This window comes from Tauraco erythrolophus, chromosome 10 (assembly GCF_009769465.1).
Source record: "Tauraco erythrolophus isolate bTauEry1 chromosome 10, bTauEry1.pri, whole genome shotgun sequence".
NCBI classification, from domain to species: Eukaryota; Metazoa; Chordata; class Aves; order Musophagiformes; family Musophagidae; genus Tauraco; species Tauraco erythrolophus.
This window is the reverse complement of record NC_141474.1, coordinates 8,646,316-8,666,307: the sequence shown is the minus strand read 5'-3', so window position 1 is coordinate 8,666,307 and position 19,992 is coordinate 8,646,316. Positions and strand designations below refer to the sequence as shown.

General features: G+C 57.9%; 1 protein-coding gene across 1 annotated transcript; it reads right to left on the bottom strand.

Annotated features, from left to right (window-relative positions):
- Positions 1–200: 200 nt before the first annotated feature.
- On the bottom strand, positions 201–14,201 carry OLFML2B (olfactomedin like 2B). The gene is given in 9 exon segments (XM_086617708.1): positions 201–562; positions 565–801; positions 1,137–1,313; positions 1,769–2,317; positions 3,218–3,455; positions 5,281–5,457; positions 9,163–9,270; positions 12,737–13,000; positions 14,064–14,201. Coding segments are annotated over 9 exon segments (2,250 nt in total).
- Positions 14,202–19,992: the final 5,791 nt, after the last annotated feature.

Below are 19,992 nucleotides of genomic sequence, written 5' to 3'. Positions count from 1 at the left end.
AAGCAGAAGCAGGATTACAGCAAAGACGAAGGGGCGGTTCTGGCTTGGGGATCGATCTACAATCCGCCATAAAAAAACAGCTTGAAACAAAACCCATCATTTACTCTTTGATTTGTACAAAATAACAATAATAACAATAAAAATAAAAATAAAAGGTGCTGGTGGCCCCTGGCTCGCAGTGCCCCGCTGGGGGGGGGGTCTCAGTAGGCAAAGATGACGTGGTAGGTGACTTGGTGCCCATTGTCCCAGGCGTAGAGCAGGCGGTCCTTGGGGTTATAGTCTATCTGCGTGGTGTAGGCGTACTCGTTCTCGAAGAGCAGTCGGGGGATGATCTGCGTGTTGGTGTGCGTGTCGAAGGCGTAGGAGATGTTGGCGTTCCTCTTGTTGTAGCTGTCAACCGCGTACAGGACCCCGCAGATGACAAAGCAGTTCCCGTAAAAGTTCTTCCGCAGTCCCGTCCGCCACGTGGTCTCCTTCTGGGTGCTGAGGTCAGCTGCGTTCAGCTTGCTCAGCACAATCACCTCCTGGTTGAAGCCTTCATAGCTGATGGCTGGGTAGATGACCACAGGCCGTTCTCATCCACAGCGAAGTCCACGTCCGAGTGGCCCCGCCACCGCCACGGGGTGGACTCCTCGTAGGCCACATCATGCAGCATGGCCCAGGCAGCCACATACCGCTGCTTCAGGTCGTACTTGATGATGTTGCGCGTGAAGGCCCGGTTGTAGTAGAAGGAGCCATTGTAGACAACGTGCCCGGTCCCGATCCAGCTGTACGGGAGCTTGTAGGAGTTGCTCCAGCGCCCTGCGGGGCAGACACCTTGCTGGTGAGACCCTCTCTTTTACTTTGGGGTTGGTAGACCCACCGTGGCACCTCCCAGCACCCTTTGCCCCCCACCCTGCCTGCACTCCCTCCCAGCCGCCAGCTGCAGCCAGGCATGGTGACAAGCAAGTCCAAAGCCACCATGGGCCACCTGACCTGCTCCGTGCTCTGAACCCCACCCACCAGGTCCTGGTGCCCAAGAGGGGAGGGTCCCCAGGCAGAGCATCCCGCCATGGTGCAGCATCCCAAGGAACGAGGGCACTACTTGGACCAGCCAAGCGACAGCCAGTGCAGCATCGAGGATGGCACAAGCTCACCTTGCTTGAAGTTGTCGAGGTTCCTGAACTCCACCAGCGTGTTCCCGTAGTAGTAGTTGGTGACATAGATCCGCTCCTCCTGGGCCAGGGGGTCCTTCATCCAGGCCCCCTCATTGCGCCCATAGGTGTTCTGGGTGGTGGGCCCCGAGATGGTGGACAGCGTGTCTTTGCAGCGTCCTGCACGGGCAGAGAGAGGCTCGTGAAGCCCAAGGTAGGGCGGCCACGATCTCCCCTGCTCCTGTCAGGGGTCTGTGGGCATCACCCTCCTGCCACCAGCTCCCTCCCTGCCCCCCCAGCAGGTACCCCCGCTGCCTCACGAGGCTCAGCAGCGCTGGCCAGATCCTGCAAACAGCTTCCCACAGCCTCAGTCATGTCCCTGCCCCAGGCTGAGGCTGCTGCCTGTCTCAGGTCTATCTCCAGGGAGGCCTCTTTCTGCTCTGTCCAGCCCCTCAAACTGGGAGGAGACTACAGTAGGTTCCAGAGTTAACAAGCAAGTAAACCTGGCGCCCCAGCAAAGCACCGTCCGGATGCCATCTCCATGGCACGTCCCACCCATGACCAAACACACACTGTGGGCACAAGCCAGCCCCTAGGAGCACAGCTGGATCGGTGCAGGACCTGCAGGCACTCACCAATGATGTTCCTGATGTCCTCCTCCTCCAGCGCCTGCTTCGGGGTAGCGGGAATGGTGGGGCTGACTGGCGTTGTGGGGGTGCTCACCTGTCCCCAAGCTCCCGGGCTGCTCTCCAGGGCAGGGCTCATCCCCATGTCCCTCGAGGTCTCGGTGGTGACGACCACAGCAGGGCTGGGGACAGGGGTGGTGGCTGTGGGCAGGCTCTCAGTGGCTGTGGCCACCAGTGTGCTGGCCAAGGTTGCCGATAGCTGTGGAGTCCCCTCTTCCGTCAGCCCCACCTGGGCAGTAGTGGTGTCTGGGGTGGGGGTCAGCTGGCTCACAGTGGTGGGGTCCAGCGTGGGCCCCGTGGCCATGGCAGGGGACAGGGGCTCTGTGGCCGTTGCGGCAGTGTCGGCAGCTGGTGGGGTGGTGGGGTCGCTGCTGGGGGCGGGTGGCCATCCCACCGGGGAGGGCTTCCTCACACCCTCGCCCGCCCTGCTGCTGGGCCTCAGGAGCTGGTCCTCGATCAGGAGGTCCACTGTGTTGTCTCCGCTGAACAGCTCATCCGCTGCCAAACACCGGCACAGGCATCAGCCCCACCGCAAGCGCGAGCAGAGCCCCTCCGGCCCCTCCACCTGCCCCACCACTCTGCCTCCTGCACCCACTTCTCCAGGCTTTCTGGTACTAAAGCCCCTGGCTTCCCTCTCAATTTCCAGCTGGAGAAGGGCCGTGTGAACCACAGGGGCTGTCAGTGCCCACATTAGGAGACAGGTCAGCAAGACCCTGACACAGCCACGTCCACCACCTTGGGCCTGGTAGAGCAGAAGGTGACAGAGCAGTTCCGTCCTGCCAGCTCCCAGAGATGGGGCAGGATAGGGACACAGCCACAGCACCCGCCAAATCCAGGTATCAAAGCAGGTGCCTTCACCCAGGGCACAGGGACTACTGGCTCCCTGGCCACCACTGGTGCCTTTTGCTCCTCCTCATCTCAGGGATCTCACGAGCCCACGCATGGCTGCACTGGCCGACCTCGCACCTCGGTCGCCTTTGCGGAGAAAGGGCACGTGCCCGTTTGCCAGCGCTGCCAGGCCTGGAGGCTTGGCCCCGGCCTCTCCCAGCCGGCAGGACTAATGCACATAATAAATTCGCACATACGTTCTGGAAAAGCGTTGACGCCGGGTGTTTTAAACTACAGCAGTGGCCCATTCCCATAGCTACCAGGGATTTTCCATTAAATAACCAGACAGCACTGCTGCCCCGGCACAGGGCTCAAAGGCTGGATGCCCCCTTGCTGCTTCCAGCAGGGAGGTACCAGTCGTCCTACTCCCTCCCACCTCCCAGCCCTCCTCTCCGTGCTGACCCCATGTGCTTTGCCCAAACATTCCCAGGGCGCAAGGCAGGACTTGGGGGCAGACGTTGGCTTCGCTACAGGAGGCAGCCAGCCATCCCACCAGACACGGCTGCAAACACAACTCACGCTGCTCCTCGATGTCGTTCTCTGACTCGGTGGACTGGGCTTTGTAGTAGGTGACCCCTCGCACGATGGTGGGCTTGGAAGGAGGTCGGCTCCTCACACGCAGCTTCCTCTGCAAGAGCTGTTCGGGCTTCTTGTCCTCCAGAGAGAGGTGCAACTCCGGGAGGGACTCGACGGAGTTGATCTGCTGGGAGATCGTTTCATCTTTCAGGAATCTTTCTTCGTATTTGCCCTATAAGAGACGTGGGAAGTTGTTACGGGATGGGTCAAGGCAGCTGTGTTTTGGGGGACGAGGCAGGTCAGGGTGGCCAGCCGAGCACTGGGGAGGACGCTCTGACTCTCTCCTTTCATGGGTCACTCTCTATCCCTTCCACTGTGGGAAAAATGCTCCAGGAGACTGCAGTGGTGGCCCGACCCTGGTGCCACTCTGCAAAGCCAGGGCCAGGGACTAAGGCACAGGCTGTGGGATGCAGGACACACGGGTAGAGCTAGGATACCCTGGGGCAGCATTAGCCAGGTACACCCCTCACTGCGACCGCTCATGCCCACCCGCCGGACACCTTACACGCCAGTGACCAGTGCCGGATGCACAGAGAGCGTGCCATGGGCACCAAGCTTGGGTAGCACAGAAAGCCTGGCAGCACCTTCCCAAGCAGGACTGGGAACCCCCCTGGGACACGGACTGGGACCGGGAACCCCGCGCAGCGGCAGCCACCAGCTGCCGCGTCTCATGCCTGAAGGACTTCATCTCATTAAAGGAAATCGGAAAAACAGCCTGAAGGTTGAAGCGGTGCCCATTTGGCTGAGAAGACGGGACCAGGGCTCCGTCGCAGCCCTGCTGCAATTAACAGCAAGAAAAGGGGAACGTTGGGAAATGAGGTCACTCGGGGTAATAAAAGCCCTGCGCTTGGCTCTCCTGCCTGGCCGGGACTGGATCCTCTCCAGTGGGCAGCGGAGCCCTGCTCGGGTTGCGGCCCAGGGAGCAGGGGAAGAGGGGCTGGGAGTGCTGCTTGACACCCTCTGCCATGGGGCACGGCCCCCCGCCTCAAGCAGAGCACCCTGGCACGTCGTGGTCAGGGACGTTTTCCCATCTGCTGACCTCTGGCACATGTGTGGGAGCCCACCCTTCTCCCCATCGGGGCTCAGGGAGCCCGCTCCTGTGTAGGACCTGCAAGCCCGGAGCCTGGTCCTGTTTAGGACCCACACGCCTGCCCTCAGCTGCTCGGGACCAATGTGGGGGCTCTCCTCACCCCCTGGAGCTGAGCACCCCTGTTCAGAGCTGGAAACGATGCAGCGGCCACTCCCCTTTCCCCAGACACCTCCTTCGCCCCTGCAGAGGGGATCCTGGGGCAAAGGCAGGACGCTCCAGGAGCCACCCAGTATGGACCAGAGCAGCGTGAGACCACCCCAGATTGTACCACCAAAGCAGCAAGGGGCTTAGGACACCCTGGGTGGGCCTTTTCCCAAAACACCCCTCTCATCCCTCCCTGGGGCTGCACAGAAAGCGCTGCCCCAGGCAGAGGACGTCCCCACGCCAGGCAGACCCCGCAGGGACCCTCGCAGGCTGGGGCTGGGCACCGGAGCCAGTGGGGTGCCCGCATCTCGGCCGGGAGCCCGCCAGGCACGGGAGCTGCCTGGGGAGGGGTAACTGCCTGGGAGGGAGGGCGACAGGCTGTCCCTGCACCGAGCCCCCAAGCCCTGCTAATCAAAGGCTCCGAGTTTCCCAGCGCTTCCCAGCCGGCCCCACAATGACATCACTCTTTCCAAGCAGCACAGCCGCCGCTGACCTCGAAAACCAAGGGCCCCGCAGGAAGGGGGGAGGCCCCAGGAACAGCCCGCTCCTGCTCCTGCTCCCGCTCCCTCCTACGGCCTGGCGGCAGCTGAGCTGTACCGAGGGAAGCAGGATGGATCCAAGGCACGGAAACGGGGTCAGTCAAGTTGAGAAGAAAACAACCCCAGGCCGGTGGCCTGCCAGGGGCCACCGTCCAGGAGACACCCTCTGGGCCAGCTTGGGCGGCAGCAACCTCGGGCTGTGCAGCCCGCCGGGGCGGCCGTACCTCGGTGTGCATGTAGGCAGCCTCGGCATCCCGCTGCAGCGAGCTCTCGATGTCGGCAAGGCTGTTGGTGATGAGGCTGGAGCAGTTCTCCCTGTCCCTGCGGTGGGGATCCTGTGGACCCTCCTCCACGTTGGCTCTGGCCCGATGGCCTTCCTGCGTGAAGTTCCTGGACATGCCCTAAGAAAGCAAGAGAGAAGACTTTACCCCACGAAAAGACAAGGGATGCTCCATGGCCCCCAAACCACAGCCCAGGAGCCAGCGAGCTCTGTGCTCCCGTCCTGGGCTTGCAGTTGGGCTTCTCTGTGGAGCTGTGCACTTCAGCTGCTAAGAAGGTGCCCCTGACTCCAGTGGGATCCAGAAACCCCATCCCTGGTGTGCACATCCCAGATCCGCTCTTTGCCATGGGGCCCCATGGACTGGGAGAGCAGCCTTGAGGTTCTTCAACACCCGTCTTCAGCCATGCTCACCAGCTCATAAACAAAGAGAAGACAAGCTAAAACATCTTAAGTCACAGCCTCACATCCTTTGCCTGCTCTAGTGAGTTCATCTCCCATTTATTAACCCCACTTTCCTAGCAGGGTCTCACCCTGGCTGGCCGCTGCTTGCCTGACCCCCAAGGCATCTCCTCGAGGTTGGCATCCCACTTGTCTGGTTTGGAGCAAGTGAAGCATGAGCTTTCCCAGCTGCCCACAAACTCCAGACACAGCCACACCCGGCAGGGTTTTGGGGCACAGCACTGGGCTCTGCTCCCGGTCCTGTCTCACAGCACCCACAGTCAGGGACTGTTCCTCCCCGACACCATCCACTCCTGCAGAAGGGAGGGAGAATCTGGGGAGAGGAAGAGAGGCAGTGACCCTCCAAGAGCTGTCCTGGGACCTGGTGGGAGCTGGGGCTGGCTGCGGCTCATCAGACAGCCCAGAGCAGGCAAACTCCTGTGTCCTTCTCAGTCCTCCAGTCATGGGCACACCTTGTCTCCAAGGGGTTGTTGCTCATCACTCCTTGGTCTTTTACATCTTCAATGGCAACTGCTTTGAATAGAAGGTGCATCAATCAAAGCATTTTCGCACAGATGCTGGGGGCGGTTCCCTCGATCCTTCGTTTTCAATCTGTCCTGACATTAATTTCTCCTAAAACCCACCATGACCTCCATCTGTGACCTCAAAATCACCAGCTGATGTGACAGCTGCAAGCTAAAGACAAAGCAGAGAAACTGTCTTCTCAAGGCACTAGCTCTGTGGATCAAGCATCTGGGAGTTCGTTCCCTTGACCACCACCATTTGTGTAAAATACCTTATTGTGCTGGAAACAACTCACGACACCTTCTCCTCTCCGCAAAAATACCACCCTGAGCTCAGTTAACCCCCAACCCCCTCCATGGGTATCCGAACTCCCAGCCTTTACCCAGGAATCGCGAGTCACAGCTTTATCACGCAGTTTTAAGGCTGAGTCCAATAACACAGGGACTGTTCAATGAGTATTTTGATGTAGTAAGAAAAGGAACGGGGGGTCTCGTGATGCTCTCCTAGGAGCACTGCAGGAGCAGAAGCAGCTTTGACACCCTCCTCCTTTTGGGAGGACAGCTGATCCCGACAGCCTTATGCCCTTATCACTTCTTCTGTGTAATGCTTGGCTTACGACCTGCTTAGGGATAAAATCTGCTCCCCCTGCGTGGGGAGGCACCACCAAAGCCCGGCCCGGGATGCTGCTCGAGGCCGCTCAGCTGCTTTGCCGGGGAGCAGCTGCCAAATCACACCCGCCTGGGAGGCCGATGCTTTGAAGCCATGCCAGGCTCTTGTTCTGCATCTCAGCTGTCCATTGTATCAGATCCTGTGGCCAAAGTAGGGTGTGATGATCCTCCTCCTCCTCTCAACAGGAATTTATGTGCTAAGCCAGCAGCAGAAAGCGTTTCACACCTGCTGCCTGCACCAGCTCTGCCCTGCTCCAGCAGCGCTGAGGAATCTCCATCGAACCCAGACCTCTCCTGTCCTTCTCCATCCCGTCTGAGTGCCTGCAGGCAGCTTTAGCCGCTTGTTACATGATCCTGCAGCCCCACTTCTGGGAAATTAAACACCTCAATGCACCCCTCCTACACTTTCACTGCTCCATCTCTGACCAGACTACTTCAGCCAGACCAGACTGCTTCTGCCTGTCCGCCTCACTGCGATGGGCTCTGAGCAGAGCAGCCACGCTGCCATCACCCCAGACAGACAAGTGCCACCAGCACTGCTCGTGCTGAACCCCCTGTGCAGGAACAGCCTGGTAGACAGGGCCACTTTTGTACCGAAGAGGAGCATGCAGTAATCACCTATGTCATTTGTCAATACTCAAACTCCTAACGCTCACCTTACCTTAGCCTCCAACTCAACCTTCAGCAAGGTCTTTGAGGATTCAAAGTGAGGAGTGCACTCCCCACTGACCTGATGGGCTGTGTCACTCTGGCCTGATCTGTTTAAGGGTGACGACGTCTAACAGCGCTGTTTTCAGTTAGGTAGTTTCAGAGTGAGAGAAATTCATGGAACATAGATCCGTAAATGATACAAAAAAGGGTTGTCCCCTCCATCATCCCTAATCCAGCTAACTGTGGATGTCAAATAGCAATAGATCATCGATCTGTCCCGATGGGGCCCTTTGTGTTCTCTGCAGCATTCCCTGCTCCAGGCAAGCCCACCTCCCCGTGCCATGGGACAGGGCTCACCCCTCCACCAGACACGTGGCTACCGGCGCCGTGGTGGCGAAGGTCCCCAAAGGGAACGCATGGCACAGGGCTGGCAGCACAGCTCCCACTTCCCTCACTCCTCTTCCCTAATTAGCAAAGACTCAACACCAAATCCAAGTAACAACTGGAGAATACACTAAACCACAGGAAGAAGGTGGGATTACAAACAAAAACATAGATTCTTTGTTATTTTTAGACCTCAAAACCCCTTTTCCCCCTTTTGGGTCTATCACCGTGCTTAGAAACCCAGAGCCCCGCCCGGCAAGCACGCTCCTCTCGGCTGTCTCCTTCCTGACCCCAGGATGGAGCACGCCGTGCCTTCCCGAAACACTTTGCAAGTGGAATTTTGGCTTTATAAATCATCGCCTCTCAGCTCCTGGCTGCAGACGAACGGGACTGCTCTGCTCCGACAAGAATGTGGAATTACTGTCCTAGATATGGACCACGGGAGAAAACTCCAGTATTTAATCTGGCAACCTGTTGCTACATAGCTGAGCGCAGCTCAACAAACTGCAAGCCCTACATTGTACTAGCCAAAGAAACATTAAACCGTATGGAAGTGAAAATGATTTCACTGGAAGTCTGCTTTAAAAAAATGGAAGGTACTTTATCTGTCCTTTTAGCCGTGCTGAGGGTTCAGCTCTTTTTAAACACAGGCCAAGATGTAACTTGGTTCTTAAGGAAATTGACCTCCTTGGCTACCAGCTGTCCCGGTGAGCGTGTCCCCGCACCAGCCCTCAACCACTCACCCCCACATCAAACAGCACAAGAGCACCTGGTTGAGAGCAACTATCATGCCAGCACGGACACAAAATTGAGAAGCGGAAAAAGTGAACAGCAGGTCCTTTGGACCCCAAGGAGATGCTGGTTCTGGTGAGGCCACAGCTGGGATCCCTCACCCAGTTTGGGCCACAAGGGGCGGGTGGAGAGGGTCAGGGGAGGCTGATGGGATAGTGATACCCTGGGCATCTGCGAGGAACAGCGGAGATCTAGTCTGAGGAGTCTAATCTGGTCTGGTTTGGTCTAGCTTAGTTTCAGTCAAATAGTTAATTAACATTTCTTCCAAAAGGAACGAGGCCCTGAATGCACCAAAGGTACCGATTACTTGATTTGAGGCAAGTCCCACTGAAGGCAACAAGCTTGAAGCAGAGCAAGACTCATCTTACCTCCTCGAGCTTTTCCACTCGACCCACCAGCTTGGTTGTGACCGAGTGCAGCTTCAGAAGGTCCAAGCCATAAAAGGCATTTTCCAGCATCTCAACGATGGAGGACAGCTGCAAGGCAAAGGGAGCACAACATCAGAGGCACTTGCTATGAAGTACCCTGCATGGTGTCTACCGCCGAAGAGTCAAGGGTGATGCACGCATCTGAGCACAAGAAGTTCATTAAAACTCGAGTTCTTCCTTACACAGCCCTGTCACATTGGTGCTGCAGTCGGGATCACAGCACATAGAGCTTCAGGGGTTCAGGAGATGTTTTGGATGCTGGGGATTAGCAAGCAGTGCAAGGAGGAGCGCTGCCCTCCTTGCCAGCTCTAGGCAAACTCTCTCACAAGGCCAAAGGCTTAGCGACCCCACCAGTGACGTGACTGGCAGCGACATAGGCAACAAGCAAACGGCAGCTCAAATAAAAGTGAGTTTGACATCAGACTCTGAGTTCGTGCCATCCTGCGCTGTTTTTCCTGGAACAAGAAGAAACTTGTTAAAATATTTTAAGATGTTCACAACTGCAAGAGCAAAGCAACTGACATTCAGTGCCAGCCCTCTAACAGTTTGCTTCCCTGGAGAACAACTTTATCAGAGGGATGCTGCCTTCTCCTTCAGTCACCCGTTTCAGAGATGCCCTGTATTTAATTCACCTCCTTCCTGCAGCAGGAAGGGTTGTGTCCCCGCCTCCCACCCAGCACCAGCCCCTGCTCATCGATCCTGGGGGTCCACACAGCAATACCCTCGTTCTGCATTTCATACTGTTCCTGCTGCTCACTGTGCAGAGGACAGTGCCGAGCCAGGCACGGACTTGTGGGGAGAGCTCCCAGGCCATCCCCTGCCTCCGCTCCCACACGCGCCTGCTCCCTCCAGTCCCATGTGTCCCCACATGTCCAGCGCAGTACTGCAGACCCTACAGCTGAGAAGTGTTTCCAGTGCATGGGAATCACTAGGAGGTGGTGACATTTTTCTCCCAGCAGCTACAAACTGGTCAACAGAGCTCCATAAACATGGGAGAAGCACAGGCAGTGCTGCTGGCAGCACTCGGAGTTTCCACCCCAGCCTCTGCAGTCTCCCTGCGGAGCCGACAGCAAAGGAAAGATATTTTGGGCCAGATAAAATGGCAGCATTCAGAGACAAGGACTGTTTTATGGCTACGCATCCACTTTCCACCAAGAACTGGACGGAGACGACCAATACAATGCACACAACCTGCCAGACAGCCACTGGAGACATGCGCTTTCCCTCCAGGCTGGATAATTTCCATCAATGCACAAAGGTTGCAGATTTTTTTAACCACCTTCCAAATCTTTCTGGACACAGACTCGGTACCCGAGCGCCCCAGACGCACGCTGCGCCTACAGGCAGGAAAAAATTCTGCAAAAACAGATCTTACCATCAGCTACTCCTGCCACCACTGAGCTGACCCTCCCCAAAGGACCATAAACCAACTCACTCCGCTTCCTTCCCTTCACTCACTGCGGGCTTTGGCTCCCGCTCTCTGAGGGTCCACACGTTCCCACAGAACCTTATTAAAGGCACAGATGGGACTGAAACCTTCAGCTGGGACACCCAGGGCAGCCATTCGACACCGCGTGGGGTGCCTCAGCGGTGTGTTCCTGCTGCCCACACTTATATACTCCCTTCTTCGCCGTTCCCTCGGGGACACATCTTCCAGCCCACTCGTCATAAGGGAGGGCTCTTGTTTTGGGGAACTTCCATGGCTCTCCCACACGTGGAGTACTCAGGGCTTTTGAGTCAGAGCATAAGAAAGCCCAGTAAAACTCAATAGACATAGAGCACCACTGACTCTACATGTGTCTCACTGCTGGTCCAGGCAAGAATGATGCTCTTCAGACCAGCAAGGAGTGTGGAACCCCCAGGGCTGTTAGGAGTCATGGGATGGCCTGGCCCGGCCCCCCCCGCCGATGAGCGTGGGAGCTGCTCCTCATGAGTCACATAAGAGCTGGAGCTGTGTCCTCCCCTGCCTACCGGCTTCTATGAGAGGTGGCCATTCCCAGCACATCCGACCCCAGGAGGGACTCCGAGCTTGGCGAGAAAGCAAGCCTGTTTTCACAGCTCCTGGGGTTTGACTTTCGCAGCAAAAAAAAATCCCATGTGTGTATATTTGGATAAACCTTGTGAAATGGTTTGGCCACAGATCCTTGCGAAATGAGCAGAGGAGCCTGGGCCAGTTCCTAGAGGACAAGCTTTCACACCACAGCTGGCTGTGAGCAGCTCCCTGGTGGGAAGAGGCAGCTGGAGCCAGGGGCGCAGCCAGCCACGCCGCTCCGCTGCTCCTGGAGGCTGACTGGCTCCAGAGAGGACGGGCAGAGAGGTGCGAGCTGCTGGTGGAGGAGCTCTGCCAGCCTCCGGGCAAGGGACTGCAGGGGTGGCTCTGCCACCCCGGAGCCCGTCCCCTCCTCTAACAGCTCACACAGCTCCTCATCTAAGGCCAAGTAGGACATCTTGGCTTCTCCTGCAGGTGAGGGACCACCAAACGACTCCAGACTGGGACTCCTCCTTCCCTGAAACGGTGGATTATCTGTCCATGCCTGTTTACCTTCCTAGCCGCAGGGGAGCTTGGACAAGACGCTGCTAACTCTCTGCAGCCGGACAAGATCAAACACATCCTCAAGCTCCAAATTAATTAGAGCAAACCCATCGTGGTGGCCACGGTGCAGGCTGCCTCGCAGCACCTTGCACACTGCCCACCTTCCCACCTGAGCTGGGACTAGCGGCACTGCCACAGAGTACGTCCCATCATCACCCCCACAAGTGCCACCAGCACCAACCTTCTGCTCTGGGGACTCCTCAGGGCTGGACCAAGCCAGAGGCCCTTTGGGGAGAATTCCTGTTGCCCTGTGCAGGTAACAAGCTGGAGCAGTCGGTAGGGTCTGACAGCAGCTGCTAACCCAGTGAAAGTAAGCATCCCAGAAAAGTCACGAGTACTTTGAACAAACACTCTCACGTAGCAAAAGAAGTTCGTGCTACTAAAGGGATAAAATACTGAATGGTATAGAAGTGTCGGCATTAAAAACAAGAAAACCCATTCTGCTATCAGCCAGCTGTGCAACACACCCTCATGCTGATGCATCAGCAGCTTTTGGCCCATGGAAGCCAAACAAGCTTTTTGCATGGATCCTCAGAAGCCCCTCTCTCTGACGGGAACAAGACTTGGCAGCTGTGGAGTGGAGCCATCCCCATGCCCCTCAGGGACACCAAGCACTGGACAAAGGGCAGAGAACAGCCCCGTCCCTCCTGGGCTTCCAGCGCAGGCAGCCACGGCGGAGCCCAGGCAGCACGGGAGAGCTCGGGCAGCATGCTGCTCCCTGAGTCATCGCCTGCAGCTGCTTGAATCAATCCTTTCAGCTGAGCTTGGTTTTTATATCAAACACACAGATATAAGAGTAGCTAGGAGGTGTTTTAGAGAAACAGTTTAGGAAAAAGGTTTTTTAGAAAAAGCTCCAAAAGAAAAGGCTTCGGCAGATGTTCCCCCTCCCAAAAGAGCCCCGAATTCAAGCTGCTCTCCTACCTTCAGGTCGCTGCTCTCTGCCTCCCGCAGCTTCTTCAGCCTGAAGTCCCCCTCACAAGGGTTGAGTGCCGAGGGGGGGGCCACACACGCACACTTGCAGCTGGGTCCTGACGTGATGGTTTCCACCGTGTAAAAGTCCTCCGCTTTGAACGCACCTTCGTTAATCCTTTGGCAGGCACCACGGCCCAGGGGTCTAACCAGGCATTTGCACCGACAGTCGGAGCCTTCGGACACCGCCTTCACCTTGTCGTAGTCACCTAACAGCTGGGCACAGGTCACCAGCAGTCAGCAAACATCTCGTCCTCTGCTTGCCCAGCAAGGGACAAGGACACCTCGGGCCTCGAGGTCCAATCAAGGACACTTTGGATGCCCTGAACCTCGAGGAAACTGGCTGGCTCTTCCAAAATCTGCTGACCAAGAAGTTTTCTAGAGAGTGCAGCTTTCTGATCCCTACCTATATGGGGAATAAAAACTGGCTTCTTCCAACAGGGTATTTTTTTATTCTATTTGTGTAAAACAGACCCAGCCGCTTTGAATTTTAAATATGAGAATTTTAGATACGAACTCCACCCCAGTGTCTTTTAACGCTCCGTGTCCAGTAGACCCAGTAAGTCACCTGCTGCCCTGAGCAGTATTTCTTTACGTGGGCAAACAGGGTAAGAGCGCACTGGGAGGGCGACTGAAAGCCACCCTATGAGCAGCGTAACCTGGTGGTGAAGCAGTATTTCTGATTAGCCCCATACAATGTCAGGAATTTCCTTACGGAGATTTGCAGACAGCGCTTCTGAGAGCCCAAGCACAAAAATAACTTCGACGGTATGTTTCCAATAGTCTCCACGTTAGCCATTTCCGAGGGTAGATAATAGCACACAGTCTGATCAGCCAAATCTAACAGAAACCTCCACCGCATCCCACTGGCAGGGAAACAGCCTGGATCCCGGATCCCTCCCCTCTGCACACAAAGAGGCTCCACCAACGGTCCTCCCAAGGAGCTCCCCGTTTTCTGAGTCCCCCCAGGGAAACGACAGGATGGAGGCTGTGACTTGCTCCCCGGTGGGCTCCACTGTACCCCGGGCAACAAAACCCCCTGCAGCTGCACCCACCCAGCACCACCGGCGAGCACCAGGCGGGTGCACAGCATCGCCCAGCACCGCCGAGCACCCACCTCCAGCATCACCCAGGAGGTCCTCAGCAGCGCCCAGCACCACCTTGAGTGTGCGCAGCATCCCCCGGGCACAGCCCAGCTCTACGGCGCGGGTACCCGGCACCCCTCCAAGTGCCCCGCACCCCCGAGGTGCCCCGCGTCCCCGCGCTCCCCGGCAGGTACCTGGGAGAGGATGTTCTCCTGGTTGTCCGCCTCGTCCTGCAGCGGCTCGGCGGAGGGCCCGGCCGTGCCGCCGGGGGGGTACCCCGCCCGGCAGCCGGCACCCAGCGCGGCCAGGCAGAGCAGCAGCGGCAGAGCCATGGGCGGGCGGCGGAGGCGGGCGGCGGAGGGGGCCGGGGCCGGGGCCGGCGCGGAGCCGCCGCTGCTCGCTCAGGTGCGGCGCGGCGGGCGCGGGCGGGCGGGGCCGGGCCGGGCTCCCGCCCCGGTCCTGCCTCCCCCCCGATCCTGCCTCCCGCCCTGGTCCTGCCTCCCCCTCGATCCTGCCTCCCGCCCCGGTCCTGCCTCCCCCCGCCCCGGTCCTGCCTCCCCCCCCCGGTCCTGCCTCCCCTCCCTCTGCTGCGGGACGGGCCCCCGGGGGGCTGAGCGGGCGGCGGGGCGGGACCGGGGCCGCCCCGGGCGGCGCTTCCCACCTGCGGCGGGGGCTCCCCGCAGCCCACCCCCGGGGTGGCGGCGGGACGTGGGCCCGGTGCTCAGGCTGCCTCCGTGGGATAGGGCGGGCCCTGTCCCGGGGGAAGGCGGGGGCCAAGGGGGAACTTGGGCATCCCGAAGCAGTTTGCAGTGAGCTCCCGCACCTGAGGCTTCTCTGCAGGGCTGCAACCCATCTTCCCAAAACACCCACCCACACTGCTTGCCTGCACCAAGCAAACCTTCGCATCCCACTCCTGTGGTTTGCCAGGGAGCGGGTGCAGGACAGAAAGCCATACTTAGGGCCTCTCTGGCTCCTTTGCCATCTCCCATAACAGCCTGGCTCTGCTCCAGGTGCTTTGGGTCACAGGGAAGTCGCCCTGGTAGCACTGCCATGGCACACCACATTGCTGGGGTCATGCAAGGAGTCTGTGTTTCGAAGACAGGCTCCTAGCCACGACTGCCAATCTCCATGTGCTTCCTGAAATATTAGGCCAATGCCGTCGGGAAGCGGCCACACTCTGGCAGTCCTATATCCTTGTGTGCCTCCTGCCAAACGGAAACGTCCTGGACATGCTGTTCCTGGAGAAAGCACAGGCACAGCATCCTCCGCTGCGTAGGTGTCTGCACTGCGGTAGCGGTGTCTGGCCTCGTAATTTGTGATGAAACCTGAGATTCCCTTGTAAATGTACCGGTGGCAATCAAACACACACCAGCACCGCATCCCAGGTATGGCACAGGCTCACATTTGCCTCAAAGCCTGCCCACAGGTCTGAGGGAGAAGCCACATGCGCAGTGGATGGCACGAGAGGCCATGTGAAGCTCTCTCTGAAGCAAGGCCATGCACCAGAGAAGTACTCCCAGTCCTTAATGCTCGCGTCCCAACACCACCCCAAACCTGGTCCCTGTAGCCCTGGGATGGGCACCTCTCTAGGGGAGCTCTGGCTCTCCCATCCCATTGCTCTCTCCCAGGGACAGACTGCAGGGATGGGGCTGCCAGACACAAAGAAAACATCTTGTGTGAGAGAGGAAGCAGCTGTGGCACAGGGGACAGCAGAAGCTGCTGACTCTGGGGCCAGGACCGCAGACTCCATGTGGCATGGCACCGTGCCCCCCTCTCCTCCGTCCTCCTTGGGAAGCAAAGCTTGTGGAGAAGGGGGCAGGGATGCACGGGTGAGCAGAACAGAGCAGGAGGCAAAGCAGCCGGGGAGGATGGAGGACAAGGACAACCAACCTTTGGGCAAAGGGAGAACACTAGGAGGGGAAAGGCATTTCTGAAAGCCTCCCCCCACCAGCCTCTCTCAAGGATAAATGTCCCTCAGGCACCAGCTCCTTCACTTCCATTTCCATCGCTCAGTGCTGACAACAGCTGAGCTTCCCCGAGGGGGGACAGCTTCTCCATCTGTCAGCACAGACTGCCCTGAGGCTGAAAGACCTGGGCTTCTGGAGCCCCCAGCTCACATCCTGCAGGCCCTCCAGGAGATCTCAGCTGGCTCAGAGTGCTGGACCCCAAGCAGATGTGTCACTGTCAGGGCTTGCAGCTGAGAGCAGCCCTGAGAGGTCCCATGACAAGCAACACCTAAAGCTTTCTAAGCCTTTTCCTAAATGGTCACTTTCAAAGACTGGAAAAAAGAAGGAAGAAAAATCAATGACAGTATTTCAAAACAAAAAGCATTTTCACATATTACTGGCATCCTGTGTTGATTTATTTTCTTTACAAGGGGAAGATAGCCTTTCAGGTGGTATTTAGCTTGGGTTAAAGACAAGTTTAAGCCTGTCCTTTGGGGACAAGAGGAGACAGCAATAGGCGTTTTGGGTTCACTGTGGTCATCTCTAAAGTCTGAGCATTCAAGAAAAAGATGAACCCACAGACAGAGGACACCAGAGTAAGCAAGCACGGCCCTAGTTTTGCTGAAGAAGGCTGGCCTAGATCCTGAGGGCCCAGTGTCCCCACGCCTGACCCCATTCTGTGTGGCTGGACTTGGGCAAAGCTGGGGTTGACCAAGGAAGCAGGTAGACAAGGCTCTTCAAGTGCCACGACTGAAAACATCACGAGGTCGGGGAAAAAGGGACTCTAACAGCCCCATGACAGGCAACAGAGCATCTCTGTGCCCTGGGGCTGTGGGTCCAAAAAGCCTGGTCCCCAAAACCCCCTGGAAAGTGTGCACTTGTGCATCTGCCACCCCCTGTGCTGATCTGAGCCCCTTGTGAGGTCTGGGCAGCGCTCTGTGAGAGGCACCAGCAGCAGGGACGCTGTGACGTTACGGGCCGAGTCGGGCCACAGCCATGACGGTGGGAGGCTTTAGCCCTGGGCTGGCCGCGACGCGAGGTGTGGGGAGTCAGCCGTTTGGATTTCAGGGGATGCCGAGCTCGGCAGGACCGAGGGAGGCAGCGACACATCGTGCCCTTTGAGGACAAACCACCGCCACCCCCAGCACCGGGGCGGCCGGCCGCTCCCCTCGCCCGGGCACCGTTCCCCGGGGCACGCTCAGTGCCGAGCGCGGGTGGCCCCGGGCAAGACCCCCCGCGCCCCCGGCGCCGCCGCGGCCGGTCTGTGCCCGTCGGCGGCGGCCGTGCCGCTCCGCGGGGGCTTAGCACCACCGCGCGGCACCGGCTGGGGCGAACCGGGTGCCTGCGGCTGTCGCTCATTAGAATGCTTTGCAATTAAAACGGGAGGCCAGCCAGCCCGCTTCGCGAGCCTCCTCCGGGCTGAACAGCCCCAGCGCCCTCAGCCTCTTCCCTGGCAGGCGGGATGCTCCGGTCCCACCACCACCCCAGCGGCCCTCAGCAGGGCTCTCTCCAGTACGTCCGTGTCTCCCTTGTACTGGGGAGCCCAGAACTGGATGCAGCACTCCAGGTGTGGCTTCACTGGTGCTGAGCAGAGGGGAAGGATCACAGCCCTTGACTTGCTGGCAGCAATGCTCCTGACAGCCTAGGACACCATTCACCTGCTTTGCCGCAACAGCATGTTCCTGGCTCACGTTCAACATGGTGCCCACCAGCACCCTCGGGGCCTTTTCTGCTGAGCTGCTTCCCAGCTGGGTGGTCCCCAGTGTGTACTGGTGTACGGGGTCTTTCCTCCCCAGGTGCGGGACTTTGCACCTCCCTGTCTTGAACTGCACGAGGTCTCTGTAAGCCCATTTCTTCAGCCTGTCTCTGATGGCAGCCACAACTCTCTGGCGTGTCAGCCACTCCCGCCAGTCTCGTATCAGTGGTGGGGGTGGGAAGGAAACACACCTGCACAGGACTCACCCTGGCTAACTTAGGGCCAAAAGCTGAGAGATACCCAGCATCCCCAGTGGGACACGTCATCTTCCTTGTTGTCTGGCCCGGGGGTGAGCAGGGTGAGCTAGAGGCTGTGGTTAATCCTTGCACACTCCTGGTAAATGCTACAGCTCTTCCCAGCATCCCCCAGTGGCCTTAGCTCCTGCAGCTTTGGTCCCATGGCCTTGGGTGCCAGCACCACATCCAGTTGAGAGAGACCAAAGTTGCAGGAGACGGATCTCCTTGTTAGCATTCCCATGCTGGATTTTGCAAGGCACTATAAGCCAGTCCAGTTGTGCCTTCCAGAGGTCACACATAGAAAGAGGCTGGTGGAGTATGCCACGGTGTCCCTGGGCTCTACTGCTCAGTGCCTGCTGCCAACAGCAGCCAGGGGCTCACAAAGGCAACACTTCTGTAGCTGCCAAGGGCCAGCTGAGAGATATCTGAGCATTTGAAGTGAGAGGTGGACTCAACAGATGCCACTCCCCTGGGGACAGCACATGGTTGGATGGCAGGAGGCCACGCAGCCTGGCGAGGGGCCACAGCAAGTGGTGACAGCCCCTCATGCATCAGCTCCACCATGCAGCTTTGCTACAGGTGTCCAGGGTGAGGGAAGCTCCCTCCTACCTCCATCTGCTGAAGGGGAAAATCCATCTCGTGGAGCAACGTGACTAGACAGGAAAGCTCATGACGTGACCCTGAGTTGCACAGCAATTTGAGAGGTTTCCCTACTGACCTCAGCAGTGACACTTGTATTTATGCCTGTGAGTCAAATGAGACCTGGGGGAACAGGCGCATGTCCCGGAAACCATGTCCTTTCTGAGGCTGTCCAACTCATGTCACTGGTGGGAGGCATGAATGCGTCAAGCCTGACCATTCAGCATCCCTCCTTCAGCAAGCCCTGGGCAGACAGAGGGGTCTACCCTAGCTGAATAGGAGATCCATTTAAAGATATGTCTAAAAAAAAAAGTAATAATAAAACTTTTAAAGAGTGTTTGTAGAGTGCAGCCCAGGAGAGTTGCGCTGTGTCAAATGGGCCAGCTGGCTTGGATGAACCCCAGGCTTCCTAGGCAGGTCTGTTCGACCTGTTAAGAGCTCATGAGAGCAGCTTAAAGCTGGGTTTAGGAGAACCTGCCCCAGGCTGAGCTGCATAGGCCCTGAGTACAAAGCTCAGGACAGATTACTGAAGTATGAGAAAAGTGGGACTTCATACGAGTTCTGCCTTATAATCATTTTGTGCTGAAATTCACAGCTTCCAATTCCAATTCCCATTCATGAAGCAGTGCCAGACACTGGGGCCTGGCAGCTCCCCATCATCTGCAGAGACTTTTTAGACCAGCCTGGTGTTTCCCACACACTGTCCTGTGCCAGAGCTGGTACCTGTGGGGGTGGGCAGCACAGCTCCCGCAGCAGCCTGGGAGCCCCTGCAGCCCCGTTCTTCATCCATGCAAAAACTCCATGCATGGCATGGCCAGGAAAACGGGTCTGGCCAGTAGCTCAGTTCTGAGCAGCATGAAAGATGACAAAAAAATCCAGAGTCTAACGGAAGGGAGTGTTTGTCCCTCTGGCCCCCAGCCCATTCCCTGGTGCAGGGGTGCAGCTGCACACACCCACCCCCTTGAGATGCCAGCTCTCTGTACCCATCCCCACCGCACACTGTAATTAAACCTGGCCGAGCCCCTGTGACCTGAAGTGAAGTTCCACCTCGCTGCATTTCGAAACGTAAATGCCCTTGAGCACACACTTCACAGCAGCAGCACGTGTCCTCTCTGCTGCGTGGGGCTGTGCAAGACCGTCCCTGGGTTTTGAGGCCACTTAGCCAATTCCAGTGCCCTGCTGTGTCGGCACACTCCCAGCGCACACACGCACAGCCCTGACCATAGCACCCCGCACCTACACCTCCCCACCTCCCCCCTGCTCCCCTGCCTCAGTGCTGACCCAGCTGTGCTCAGAGCAGCCCTGCAAAGACAGAGGCAGGGGACAAGCAGGGGCCCACAGTGCTGCTCACACCTGGGCAAAGCGAGGAAACAAAACCTTCTGTTTCTGTCTCCCAGACAGAAAACCCCACTAGAATTTTCTGGGGAAACCTCCAACTTGGATGAAAGTAAGTCTCTGAGGATGGTTGGCTTCAGTCCTTCTGGCTCTGGGGAAACTAGCCTGGCCCTCCTGCACAACTCCCAGCGGCTCTGGCGCCCATCTTGGG